This window comes from Sinohyriopsis cumingii, chromosome 16 (assembly GCF_028554795.1).
Source record: "Sinohyriopsis cumingii isolate HCF-2022 chromosome 16, ASM2855479v2, whole genome shotgun sequence".
In the NCBI taxonomy this organism is placed as follows: domain Eukaryota; kingdom Metazoa; phylum Mollusca; class Bivalvia; order Unionida; family Unionidae; genus Sinohyriopsis; species Sinohyriopsis cumingii.
In genome coordinates, this window is record NC_142976.1 from 36,652,035 (window position 1) to 36,667,747 (window position 15,713).

At 35.3% G+C, this 15,713-nt stretch overlaps 1 protein-coding gene across 1 annotated transcript in view; it reads left to right on the forward strand.

Annotated features, from left to right (window-relative positions):
• The first annotated feature begins 11,046 nt into the window (after window positions 1-11,046).
• The window catches only part of LOC149780213 (LIM/homeobox protein Lhx9-like), a 40,743-nt gene continuing 36,076 nt past the window's right edge, over window positions 11,047-15,713 (forward strand). Inside the window, exon 1 of the mRNA XM_089936353.1 lies at window positions 11,047-11,747. Within this exon, the coding sequence (XP_089792479.1) occupies window positions 11,667-11,747 (81 nt within the window). The 5' untranslated portion in view covers window positions 11,047-11,666. The remainder of the gene's footprint in view (window positions 11,748-15,713) is intronic.

Below are 15,713 nucleotides of genomic sequence, written 5' to 3' on the forward strand. Positions count from 1 at the left end.
ATCAAATAGTATCCGACGCGTACTCGAAATTATCCGGGTTGATCTCGTTGGCGATAGATAATTCGTTTATATCCGATGCTGAATTCTCCACGATGGTCCAGTTGCATGACTCCGCGATGTCAAAAATCGAGGATTTTCAACTGGAAGCTGGAAACCACGTGGCTGAAACCACTTCAATGGGCTTAAAACATTCTCCTGAAAACAAGCAGGTTGTTAATATTAAACACTAGAAACGACAAATAATAATAATGTCGCTGAACCCCGAAGGGTTGCAATTACTTCAACGGATCGCGGAGAACACCACTCCGGTACAAACAAATATGATATCGATAACATCAACGAAGCCAGAATTCAGTGTAAACTTCCCTTCTCCGATTCCAGTGAAGGAAATAGCGCTGGCAAAATTGCGAATATATCACAGTTGGCCTAATATCCGAGCGGAAGCATTTAACGGACAACAACCTAATAACTCGCTGGTTTTTGCATGGACAAATAAACCCGATGGGACCCCAGACTGGAATGAGGTTACAATACCAACTGGGTCATACCAAGTAGAACAAATCAATAAAGAATTTCAACGCAGGATAAAATCGATCACAGGAAAAGAATCAAAAATCGCTATTACGGTTCATGAACCGACGTTATCGTCGACGATTGAAATAAGCACACCGGGGTATATGGTTGATATTTATAACAGTTCAATAAGAACCATACTAGGTTGGCCTGAGAATCCACCTAATGAAATCTCCGCGGATTTGCACACAAATGAGCAATCGTATCATGAAATTATTACCAGTTATCGAGATAATTTGTCTATTATGAAAAGCACGTTATTACCCAGTTGGTTTATATTTCAAGACAGGAATGCCATGCAGTGGTATTTTCGGTATGACAAAACCCCTGAATCGATCGTCATATTAACAGTTAATTTAAATGATATCGCTAATGCTTTTAGCGAGATTAATCGTAATTACCAATTGCAACTAGAACAACTACGGAAAACAAAAGCACGAAAACACGTCGAGGTGTTAAATCAACTTATATCAGACATGGAATATATCAGTGAACGAATCGTTAAAATAATATCCGATAACAGCGATGATAATAAACAAAAATTCCTAACCGAGTATAATATCACAGAAGCCGATTTACCCGATTTCAAGTTTCCAGAATACAACGCGCCAGAACTAAGAAAGTCTCTTAATGATTTTCTCGGTCCATCAATTATCCTCAGACACAATAACGGAGATGGTGGTAGGCATATTGCTCCATACAACGTAAATATCGCATCGGTGATAGCAATCAATCTAGTGTGTGATGTTATCGAAGGGAGTTACCAGGTAGATACCAAGCAATCAAATCAAGCTCAACAGGGGTATATCCTTTATTCATTTTCGCCAACAGCCCCTCCCGGATTCTTAATCGTTGAGAGCCCGATTAATCCGGTCTATATGCGATGCCATAATCGGTTTTTAACGAGAATTAATTTTAGACTTACCGATCAGTCAAATAACCTAATTGATCTACAAGAGGAGGAGTTAGTAATCACTCTGTTTGTAAGATCATTGTAAATAGCCCCTTAGCAGCAGGGGGGGGGGGGAAATGACATCGACGCGGTCGTCGCTGTGTTTACCGGACGCTGACGACGCTGGGATCGGCGCGCAGAAAAGTGTATTAAACTAAATGACGTCACCGTCGTGTAGGATGGACCGTCGTCGTTTTTTTTTTACCAGGCGCTGACTACACCGGATCCGCTGAGTGCAGAAAGTAATAATTAAGCAAAATAACGATTGGACAAAATGTCGGATTCGCCCCCCCCTGCTGCTTATGTACCAAAATGATCAAACATTACGTCCCAATTTTACGTGTTTGTACCCAAACGATTTCACACTAAGTCCCAATGTTACATTATGAAGCCAAATGATCTCACATTACGTCCCAATGTTACATGTATGTACCCAAATGATCTCACATTACGTCCCAATGTTACATGTATGTACCCAAATGATCTCACATTACGTCCCAATGTTTAATCTTGTTTTGAATGTAAATGTTGACCCGTGATGTCCGCTCCGGTGGCACAGTGGTTAGAGCGTCCGCCATGGATGCAGGATTTCGTGGGTTCGATCCCTGGCAGAGTCATACCAAAGACTTACAAAAATGGTACTAACAGATGCCTCGCTTGGCGCTCAGCATTAAGAGGCTAGTGTCAGGACTGGTCGGTCTGGTGTCAGGATAATGTGACTGGGTGGGACATCCTGCTACATGTCTGTAACATGATGCCCAGTGCTAGACATCACTATAAACTGCCACACTGCACACATCGTAGCGATATGACTGAAAAATTGTTAAAGCTACGTTTAAAAAAAAATCAAAAAAATCAAAACACGTGATGTAATTTGAATCACCATATGTTAGTGACATCGCCTTTTAATTTTGTAGCAGTTGTGGTATTCTCATATGCCACCTATGTGTGTCATGAGATTTACTTGTATCAACAAGTGTTTTGTTCTCTTCTGTAAACTATTCACTAAGATGACTCAGACAATACAAGGTTCTTCTCAGTTTCGAATCATTTTAAAATTCCCCTTAATGCAGTGTCCTTCTCAAATGTCCACACACACCTAAATAGCCTGGTAACGTTGATATCGACTCAAATGTCTACACACACATAAATAACCTGGTAACGTTGATATCGACTCTAATGTCTACACACACATAAATAGCCTGGTAACGTTGATATCGACTCAAATGTCTACACACACATAAATAGCCTGGTAACGTTGATATCGACTCAAATGTCTACACACACATAAATAGCCTGGTAACGTTGATATCAAATCTAATGAGCAAGTTGTATTCCACATACTCTATGTTAACAAAAGTCCCTCATATAACATGGGTAAAGCTATTGTTCCTATTTTTGGGATGAGTGTAGTTTTGGTATTGACTACCTCATTATAAAGTGGTCTCATTTTAATACAGCACACCTTCATAGTGAGGAACCACTGCTCTTATTACTAAATCATTGATCTTTTAATAGATAATTTCTTATATTATGAAACGGCTAGTTGACTCTTATGTTTCAATGACTGAGAAATAAAAAAAGAAATAATCACGAATGTTTATAAAGAATTCTTATTGTGTGTCATCCTTGTTCGTTTACATTTCAACTTCATTTTTGATCACATCGCTTTTTGAAGAGGCGTACAATGTGAGCATGCCTCTGCTTATGTGCTTTGTTTATATGCGCGTGCGTGCTAAAACTTCTACCTTTTTCTACACCATTCAAAATAGAGACCTGAACCCTAGGGAGTAATTTGGATTTCTCTGTAGATGTGAAACTAAGTTTAAAAATTAAATAGAAAAAAAAAGAAGAAAAAAAAAATTAACGTGGCCCATGTGTCATACAGTGAAAATGGTGAGATCCCACACTAAAAATGACATACTTCACTTACTGGACATGAAAACGCGATTTCAGATATACAACCCACACTGGTCTTTGCGCCAAAAATATCCACTCACCCAATCTGCTATTTAAGCCCTGAGGGTACAGATTAAAGGTACAAGACATAAGGGAGAAAGCGGGGATAAAATGTAGGAGCACTCCCTAGTTAGAGGCATATTATATTGTACTTAAATTGTATGTCTCTGTTTCTCCTTCATGCAGTTGTGTTGCTACTCTTCCTGTTCAAAAAAGGCACTTCACTTATTTTGTAACACTTTTTTGTAAAAGAAATCTTCTTTGCTCAATAGAGGAATCGAAACATGTTGTGTTTTTTTTTAAGTTGACCATGAAACAGGCCGTTTAAGAGCCATTTTCGATAAAGATATTTCATTTCTAAATCAGTGTTAATACCTCTTTTTGTGTACAACATGACCGTTCTTTCACACAGTTCGGTTTTTGATTGTAGAAGCACAGTTGGATGTCTTTGATGTAATTGATGGCCACTGTGCCTTTGAAGAATTCCCCACCACCGAGGTAAGAACAGGTACACTGAGTACGTGTTACAATTCTATCTCCATTGTGGAACCCTGAAGAGTCTCTTGTCACAGGATTTCAGGGATTGTCTACAATTGGTATTGTTTGGTATGAAGAGAAGATGAAAGGTTGAATCATGGACAAGAATTTGCCCACCACTTGCTGTTCAGAGATAAAAGTACATTTCGTAGCTAATACCTGACTGGGTGTAGAATATTTAGGCCGAATATGCAACATTCCGGAATTCGGTCATCCGGGCATTATTAAGATTCATACTTTCTACATAAAAGTAAGTACACGTTTATGAATTTACTAAATACAAGAATTGTTTTGGGGTTGCTGATTTATACATGCTTATCCGCTCGATAAACATTCATCTGCAAGAATAACCACACCAAATTTTATTGTAAAAATATTAATCAATTAATTAAACAGGAAAAAACATTGATTCCAATTTAAAATCTTTTTTTAATTTTTTTTTAAAGTGACAAAACAAATTATTTCACATGAACTGGGCATCTGGTTCTGGAGGTATGGGTGTTTAAACAATACACGAATAATCTGCAATGTTAATCATGCCACAAGGTCCCCTTTTCACATAATCACCTACGCGTACGATTTTCGTAATTGAAAACTTGTGCAAATGAATTTATTTCGTGACAAACAGTGATGATGCATACATGTTGAAATAAGCATTGTTACTGAATTTAACGTAAGAGATTATTTCGCTTTCAACTTTCGAAATGTGGAGTTTGCACTCACGCGTCATTATTGAGTAGACATAAGAAAGAGGTCATTTTATTGAAAATATTTCTGTTACTTTCCATCATACAATTACAAAATAATAATATCAGAACTGAGTGGAGAGATCACGATTTATTGTTATTTAATCTACTTTTATATGCAATTTGTAAAGAAGCTATTTGTTTGATAATAAGCCTTTCTTCCATGTTGGCCTCAACGGAAATACACTGTTAAAAATACGCAGTACTTTAATGTAAGACAAATTAATTCAAACTTTTATCTAAACCACTGTCAATGAACTAATCTCAGCATAAAGCAAAGAGTGTAGGAACCAAATGAAGCGTCTTCATCAGACTCCATCGATCACTACTCTAAATTATCGCAGCTAGATAACTAACCTCATTCCGTCTATTTTTTTTATTTTTATGTCCGGTGCTAAATATTCATGAGCTGACCACAGGGAAACTCATTTGAATGTTCAAATGGTACAGAAGTTATGTTGCAACTCTTTTGAGTTTCCCATCCCCCTAACGCGTGCGAGTTCCAGCGCTGGCAAACAGTATGGCTTATAGAGGCAACACGTACATAATGGAATACCTACAAATAGGCATTCGACTTCCTTATGAACAATTAATTTCACGAGCAAACGGCGTTTGAATTGTGTAAATAAATGTGTTGCACGACAAAATCAGGGCAATAAAATAGCGTTGCGCCGAAGAAATACAATGGAGAGAATGCGACTCAAACAGCCACTCTTTCTCACAAAAGGCGGACGTGTTATCCACTACAGTGACTACACCATCGCAGCTGAACGAATTTAAGGATCACAAGATGGGAGTATTTCCAGTCGATGCAAAGTATAGTCGTTATTATTTGCACTACAGCTGTCTTTAAGAAGTTTGAATGAAGTTTAGGTAGAAGTTTGGAACGAATATTGAAGTTGTTGCATTTCCTAGTTTCAAATGATGTTGCGTCAATCAGACGATAACAAGTGTACAAACAAGTTACAGTAATGGCAGCCCTGTGTATTACTCCGCTTGCATCTGACGTAACTATCAGCAAAGCAATAAACAAGCAGAATATCTCGGTACTCTTTTCAACAACAAACGCAATAAGTATCACGTTCATGGAAACTAGTACAAACTTTTCCTGATAGCTAAAATGATCGGAAATTTCACTCTACGTTTATCGTGCGCTACTTTTCGTTTCGATTTTTAATACCATTCATTGCTGTGATTCAAGCCATACAGTGCATGAAGAATAATTCATGTAAAAAGTTGTAAAGAAGACACAACTCAGTAGGTTGAGTTTTCGATTTCACGAATGCGGGCACCTGTCCGTCTGATAAATAAATAAATAAATAAATAAATAAATAAATTAATAATAACGTATCACGTTGCAATGATAACGTCTGAAATGTATGTAACTAACTGGGATGACGTCTTTCAACTGTTTTGAACTACTATGTAAGCTGTTTGAACTCAGCAATCAAATACCCACCAAAATACGTGTAATTAAACATTTTACCTACTGAAATACTTGTAGTTAAATGTTCTACCAACGGAAATACGTGTACTTAAACGTTCTGACCATCTCAGTAAGTATTGTTCAACTTTTTACCTACTGAAATAAGGGTAGACAAACATTTTGTTAATATGACCAATATGTACCTGAATGCTCTGTGGAAGATTTCAGTCACATCAAACAAGATTTAGGCGAAATATTGTACTGAAATACCAAGTTGTACATTACTTGTTACGTAACGTCATTTAGCAGTTCCCTTTGCGTGACATACCGTGTATTTATTATTGTATACTATTTCCTTCCTTCCTCCTTATATATATATATATATATATATATATATATATATATATATATATATATATATATATATATATATATATATATATATATAAATATATATATATATATAAGCATGCGTATTACAGAAAACTAAATGTAACTGTATATAACGGAAGGTATATTTTTACACGATGTTCCAGGGTACTGTAACTACGTAATTTTAAAGACATTGTTGTTGGTGCCGTAAATAAATATATAATGACATATTACAAATTGTACAAATTCGAACTGATGAAGGGTGTTAAATAACACCCTCAACAAATCAGAGATATCAAACGGTCGTGTCACGGCCAGTGTGATTTTTATATTTTTAACATAGCTTTAACAATTTTTTAGTCATATCGCTACGATGTCTGCAGTGTGGTAGTTATAGTGATATCTAGGCATCATGCTGCAAACATGTAGCATGATGTCCCACCCAGCCACATTATCCAGACACCAGGCCGACCAGTCCTAACACTAACCTCTTAATCCTGAGCACCAAGAGAGGCATCTGTTAGCACCATTTTTATAAGTCTTAGGTATGACTCGGGCGGCTCGAACCCATGACCTCCCGCATCCGAGGCGGACGCTTTAACCATTAAGCCATCGGAGCAGTCTATGTCACGGCCAGAGTTTATATTTAATTTCATAAAAATGTGGGTAAAAAGGAAACAATGATCCCATTGGCATATGACTTTTATAAGAGAGTTCATGCCAGTTCCTGCTTGGAGAGAGAGAGAGAGAGAGAGAGAGAGATGAACCTTTCTCAAGCCAGATAATCATTTCGGGTCAGTGTGAGAATAGACCTGGTGTCCATCCTATTTAGATTATCTATACACGATATAGCCTTTATTCCAATGACTTCTTGTATCCAGAGTGGTCACGACGTGAGTTGCGAGGTAATTAATTATATTCAACTATTTATTCTCTTGAGCAATTATATGCGTATCGGGAATGATTTGTAACAATCACGTGATAGGGAAGGTATTGTTAAAACACGAATAATATAATATGGACTAATTAGAGTGAAACCCGGACAAAAAATATAGTCAGTTCATGATATAATAGACCAATAAAAGTAACATAATTGGCTTTTTATATTCATGTAGAACCTGCAAAAAAAAGTATCCTTTTCTGAAAATCGATTAAATATCAGGTAAGTCAAATATACGATAAAGATATTCTAATAATAGTTTCTCATTTCAACAAGTGTCGAGTACCAGTCATTCCCTAGCATCCAGATGTTTACTGTAGATTTTCTCTCCGATCTTACTCTCTAGAGTCCTGCTTTCAACAGCTCACACTCTGGCTACAAAGTACATCTCAAAGGGATACCGCATGTAGCAAGCCAAACACAATATTTACGTTACTGAACTTGTTTGTTTTAAAAATATCTTAATGTTGGCAATATGGTCCCAAGATACAGGGAAGTGAAACTTTGCTGATTTTGTTTCTTTGAACCAAATCTCCACCTGGCAAAAATAAACCTACTCAATGATATCTATATTCTCAAACACTCGAACAGGTGTTCAGAGAGAGGGCCAATATAGTTTCTGGTGACCGAATGGTTAAGCGCTTTGCCTCCTTAGGGTGACCCCATATTATACTGAGGAAAAATCCGTTTGTCGAAATTTCAAAGGCTATCTACACTGAACATAAAATGTCTGACTCATCCGTTTAAGGTCGGTAAAAAATGGGACAGTTGAATTGCCTAATGCAACAAGCCTGAAACAAAAACGACTTGATCAGTGATTATTATCCATCGAAAATAACCATATCAATGTAAAATACAATATACTTTGGTGTACACATCCCTAGAAAAAAATAAAATGATATACAACCTTGGTCAGTTTCAGCCGCATTTCCTTTACAAATCTGATAAAAAGACATCTTTACTGCAAGAACAGAAAAGGAATTGACTTGAAACAATTTGCGAAATAGAAATGTTCTATAAATTATGTTTCTGTGTTGGTTTCATATCAGGTGAGATAGAAAAATATAAATGTGTTTTATGTCGTAAAAATATTAGGACATGAAGGGTTTCGTAAAATGTTGTTTTTCACGATTAAAGCCAGACCTGTATTTATATATTTTTGCACGTAAACATGCATACATACGTCTCTGTGTGTAAGTATGCACAAATACATATAAATATGTTATGCGTGTGTATGTAATTATGTACAATTACATACAACCATGTTATGTGTGTGTAATTATGTACAAATATATAGAAGCATGTTATGTGTGTGTATGAATGTAAATAATTGCAATCGTATGCGAGCATGCTATGTGTGTGTGAATCTAAATAACTGCAATCACATGCAAGCATGTTATGTGTGTGTGAATGTAATTATGTACAAATACATGCAATCATGTTATTTGTGTGCGTGAATGTAATTATGTACAAATACAGGCAATCATGTTATTTGTGTGTGTGAATGTAATTATGTACAAATACAGGCAATCATGTTATTTGTGTGTGTGAATGTAATTATGTACAAATACATGCAAGCATATTATTTGTGTGAATGTAATTATGCACAAATACATGCAAGCCTGTTATGTGTATGAATGTAATTATGTACAAATACATGCAAGCATGTTATGTGTGCGAAGGTAATTATGTACAAATATATATAAACATGTTATGCTGACTGCATCTGGAAAAAAGGATTAATTTATGCAGACAATCTCTGATAAAACATCATTTTACACAAATTAATTTGCCTTCCGTCGGATGCTTGACTAAAATCGCATCTTTGGTTAGAGTATAAATTCATATGGTTTGTGTTTGATTTTGGATGATACTTGTACAATTCAATTTGTGTTCTGCGGAGAACCTTCTTAGTTTTAATCTGAGTTTCAAATATTCTTGCTGGAGAAGGTGGATTGTGGATTTGAAATGGCCACACAAATGTTCAACATTTGAATTTTTTATTGAATGAGGGATGGACAATAAATTTCAATGATTGTTATCATTTTACTTGATAATTTGTCAATTATCCTAGCCCCAAAAATCATCTGTAATAAATTGATAAATACAGTCCTGATCAACACGTCCTTATTTTGTACTAATTTCAAGAACCTTTTTGCATGAATCATTGTTGTTTTCTTCTGAAGAATGCCATAAGTAAAACAAGAAAATAAAAGAGAGAGAAACAACAGAGCAATTATTTTAATCTTTATTGTCGCTTCTAAATATTGAGGCCTGTTTGTTACATAATATGTCTGCTAACGATTTCAATTTTGTAGGTTAATGATAAAATAGATAATGTTGGATGGGGGACATTAAAAGACCAGTGCACAACCAACCAGAAAGAGATATTTTATGAAGCTTTGAGAAATAAAGAAAACTGAAGTTGAATCTTCAAAGTGCCCGAGATTTCCATTGCAATACTTTTGGTTGCTCTTTTTATACATTTTCTTTTTCTGCACGTACGAAAAATAATTATTCATACAGAAATTTATAACTATCTTGGGTCTCCATTATTATTATTATTATTATTATTATACTCGTTGTCATTTCTGATGCGTTTGTTGTATTTGTCGTTATTTCCCTTAGTGTTTTCTTTCCTAATTTTAATATGCTTTTTTATATTTCAATTTAGGCTTGAGATACTATATCCAAGACACCTAACGTGTCCAAGACACCTAACCTGTCCAAGAAACACAACATGTTCGAGGCATATATGTCCAAGACACATCACGCGTCAAGACAAACATGTCCAAGACATCTAACATGTCCAAGACACACAACATATCCAGAACACACCATATGTCCAAGACACAGAACAATGTCTAAGACACACAATATATCTAAGGCACACTAGTCCAAGATGCATGACACGTCCAAGACACATGACATGTCCAAGAGACATGTATTCTGCATAGTGCGGTGTGATTTGTCTCCAGTATTCCTAAAAGCGTGACCATACAAGGATATAAACTAAATATCTTTCTGATGCATTTTAGAGTACAATATCAATGATGATATGTTACGTCCAACTAAAGTGTTTGAAATTATATAAGAAATGATATACTTAAAAATAATATCTCAGAAAATCATGCGACGTTGGTATTATGTAACTATAAGGCTATTTAAAACGATTTTGTAAGAAGAACAAACTGTGCCAAAAGAGGGAGAACAAATTCAACAAAACTGTCTGCATGAGATACAGACGGAGAAACACACAACAAAGTGTCAAAATAAGACCGCCTATCCGTCAAAACGCTGAATACTGGTTATTTCCACACAAAAAATCCAAAACCAAGAAAACAAAACAACCTTTCGGTTCCTCATAATAATGGTGCTGGTGTGTGATCTTTGTACCTCCTTAATTATATCCCATGTTCTCCAAAGCTGGACCCTTTCGACCAATCAGGCGTCGGTTCAGCGGTTGAAACATGTCAGCAAAGCGGGGAGCTAAGCAGAGGGAGTTATGTCTTTACGGTGAATAATACGGCCCCTCCCCCTTCATTATCAACACAATCGAACGTGGCGAAGGATTTATTCTTAAGCAATGATGAAAAGCTTGCTTTCTCACAAAACCCACAAATACATTTCTATTGAAAGAACTCGACTATTTGTCGAAGCTAACCGTGGGTAAATAGGCGACCAAAAGAACTGTTTGACTGAAGCATTTGCGAAATGGACCCGAGGAAAATATTGACTGTGAGCAAATAAGAACCGTTCTATTTCCACAGTGGAAGACGCACACCATTTCATGCAAAAAGAATTTCAGATTTAATGTAACTCTCCGTATGCGTTGCTAGATTTGGGGAAATGATTTGACAGTTCTTGCAAGAATGTGACTATCCTGAAAGTATGTAGGATCTTCATCTTTGCCAAAAGTTATTTTGGGATTTATACTCGAATTTGTTGATGTCATAGCAGAGAATCTCTTTCCCGTGGGCATGATAAAAACTGGAAAGTGCAAAATAGATTCCAATCGTAAATCAAACTTTAAACCTTGGTTGGAGAATCGGTATGAGAAATTAAAGCCCGGAGAAAGTGACTTTTGGAATAGTTGCAACGCAGACACGCCTGATTAATCCCGGATGAAGACCCGTTTTGTCGTGATTTTTAGGAAATACAATGGTGGAGAAAATGAGGATTTATGAACAAAATCGTGACCGAGTACACAACTTCTATTCGCATCGAGACTATATAAGCCAGGTGAGTCATTATTCCATGTCCGTCTCTAAAGTAGATATTTTCTCTTTTCTTTTTTTTTTTCCTTCTAGAATACTAAACATGATATATGCATTATATGACCCAATTATTTCAAATTCTAGTAAAGCACCTTGCATGCGAGAGGTACGCTGTTGTCTATTTGTTTCCCCGGTAAACATGTGCGATGGAAAGAATGATAAAACTGTGAAAAACTACCGTTGACGGCTTTACATTGTATGCTATCTAGATTTGTTGTCGAGTGAAAAACTAACGTATTACATCTATCCTAGGATAAAGAAATAATGCAAGCTGTTTTTGTACGATTTTGTAATTATGTATCGCATTCCTTTTGCCAAGCTGGAGCTGGTGTCTAAACAAAAAATGTAAGGCATGCTAGAACATCAATTCGTAAGCCTCGCCAAATATGTACCTAGTCCGCGGGTCCCTTGATAGTCCGATCGATCCGACACAACTGTGGACCAATTATGTACCTAGTCCCGATCCCATGGCAAGCCGATCCGATACAACTTTGGACCAATTTATGTACATAGTCTGGGTCCGATCCGACACAAATATGGACCAATTATGCATCTAGTTCCGATCCTTTGACAGTCCGATCGGAAAAAAATATAGACCGCATCTGTGTGACTATAGGTTAAGTAACTTATTCTGGTTTACAAGTATAATGGTAGTAAAATATTTTATATTCATACAAAATATATTTAAGCAACCTGAACATGTATTGCTTGTAAAAATATATAAATTATAAATTACATCCTTATTGAAAGATGAAATTGTTTCAGATGCCTCAGTGAGTCATGTTTATAAGTTGGTATCCTCCTCCATTTTCTTCCGTGCGATATAGTAAGTCACGCAGTTAGGTATGTTGTAAGTTTATTTGATAATGAAAAGGACAAAAGAGAAAACATTTACTGATGGCAATTTCAGTGTGAAAATGTTAAAGGACATATGATTTATTGAATTTAAAGTGGACATCTAGAACAGATTCCCTCAAACCAGATAGTATGCGATGTAATGAAAGTAGGTTTGTTGTAAAAATGCATTAATATATATGTATATTCTAGTTTTCTTTTTCTTCTCTTTGTTGAATCGATGATTTCAAGGGACAATTTTTTTAACTTGCAAAAAGAATACAAAGTGTCCTGCACTCTCACGAAATAGGTACAGAAATCGATTCTTTGTCTTTCCAATTAACATTTTCCCCAGATATGTCAATGATTTCTTTTTATGTAATAAATTGCGGTGACAACAGTTTTAAATTGATTTCTGAGGCCTACATTGCAGTGGCAGAGTTTTAACTTGATTTCTAAGGTCTAAATTGCGGTGACAGAGTTTTAACTTGTTTTCAAAGGTCTAAATTGCGGTGACAGAGTTTTAACTTGATTTCTAAGGTCTTAATTGCGGTGACAGTTTTAACTTGAGTTTTAAGGTCTAAATTGCGGTGACAGAGTTTTAACTTGTTTTCAAAGGTCTAAATTGCGGTGACAGAGTTTTAACTTGTTTTCAAAGGTCTAAATTGCGGTGACAGAGTTTTAACTTGTTTTCAAAGGTCTAAATTGCGGTGACAGAGTTTTAACTTGATTTCTAAGGTCTTAATTGCGGTGACAGTTTTAAGGTCTAAATTGCTGTGACAGAGTTTTAACTTGATTTCTAAGGTCTAAGCAAAGTAGATAACAAGGAAATCGTCGGTCTTGTGTAAAGCTGTGAATTTGACGTTCTATCACATTGCCATGGTGATGCACTAGCTGTATGAAAACAATGTTGCATATTTTATCATTGACATTGCCAATTGGTTTTAATAATAATAATAATAATAATAATAATAATAATAATAATAATAATATAATAATAAAAATAATAGTAATAAATACAACAATACATTTTCTAGGTAAGGACACTCACTAAATGACAGATTAAGTTTTCATCACCTTCTGCTTTTCATATAATTTTATTTTTTCCATTGTTTCAACATTCACATTCCATAAATTCTTCCTATAAGGAGTCTCTCTCTCTCTCTCTCTCTGCTATTTTTAGAATATAATAGACAAATAGTTTTTAAAAATCATAAATATTCTATAAGAAATTAACAAGGAAGTGGACATGGACATTTTCTGTTGAGAGCAACTTTGCTTAAATATTTTATTGCCACAATGGGTAAAATTACGGCATAAGAATTGCAAAAAAAAATCACATATCATTGCATAAGAGTGGGGGATCGTATCCAGTTGATATTTGTTTTTATTTATTATTTTTTGCCATTTAACACTTGACAACAAAGATGAGATCATGTAATGACATATGTGTACATTGCAATATGGATTGCATACAACATCCATCCCAAAACCCACATCCCTCTGTACAAAGAATTTTCAACGCCAATACATTAAGAACATTGGAGACTTTGTATTCATCCAGCAATATAGATGGAAAATATCTGGCTGAGAGACGGGCATTAGCAGATTGGAAGATTATGCCAAGCAAACCATTCATCTTCTTGGTCAATATTTAACCACTAATATAAAATGAGTGGAAATTAAATATTTTCATTGAATCCGTGTAAAATGTGTTGATCCCGCTATGAACTTTAGGAAGAAAACAACGTTATTGCCTTGATTTGTCATGGAGAGAGGAAAACTCGGTACAGGGATTAGTAATGTGAATGTTTTACATAATAGTACATTATTATATTTAATAAAGTGGCCTTTGTTGCCAAAGTCATACTAGTAGTATTAGTAATAGTAGTAGAAGAAGGAGAAGGAGAAGATTGCGTATATATTACGAAGTGAACTGTTAGACATTAGGACCTATATGAATAAGTATTTACATCTACTTACATTGCAAGAGAGTGGATGTGGGGTGTGTATCCAGTCTATAATTGTTATTATTTATTATTCATTGCCATTTAACACTTGACAACACGGAAGACCACATAATTTTAATGTAACTATGTATACGATGTTAATCTTTTATAGACATAAATTGTCATTAAAAATTAGAAAATTACAGGATTTTATGTGTAAAAGAATTTTAAAAATGCATCTTAATAAAGTCTACAGTACGTACGAAATCTGTACACTTGTCTATTTCATGTACTAACACAAATCACAAGAGACCAAGCTAGACAAGCGACCAATTTCTCAAACATTTCCTCGATTTGAAGTTTAGACTTTAAAAAATTTGACTGGTTGAATTTAACTTAGACAAATTTCAGCCAATCAGATTGCTGGATTCTATTATTAAGAGATCTGACTGGCTCAATTTAAGTCTGACTTAAATTTCAGCCAATCAGATTACTGGATTCTAGACTTACGATTAAGTTCAGGCCACATTTAAGTATTAGATTTCAAATGGATGGCAAAAGTGAAAATTAAACTATCATACGATTTACTCAAAGATAGAAATCTAGTGAAAAATAATGTGGTCTGATTTTAAATGCATAGGGAATTTTCCAGGCGGGTTCATGCCCACTAAGAGAGAGAGAGAGAGAGAGAGAGAGAGAGAGAGAGAGCATTACCATATGTTGATGGAATTCGTGTTGTAAAAACCTGGATGCATGCGTCATTTACTAAGATAATCTAATTTCATGTCCAGAATCATACAATGTTTAGCATATGCCGACCATACGATAAATATCGACAATAAAATGCAAGCAGTTATTCACTGTCTGCCGTGGAAGGAGATTGTGTCTAAACATAAATAAAAAATTCGTTGTAATACAAAATAAAAACCAGCCTTTCCCCTTGAATTATCTTCGAAAGAGCTTGAATCAGTTCAGAGATATAATTATAAAATAATGAAGATAGAAACGTTGGTATGAAAAAAAATATGCTTTTCCTTTGATCACATGTTCGATCCATGAGTAACTTTAAAATAAAACAACATATAAACAAAATATTTGCATGATTAAAACCAAATGTATATCATTTATTGAGTGTTTTTATACGTAAA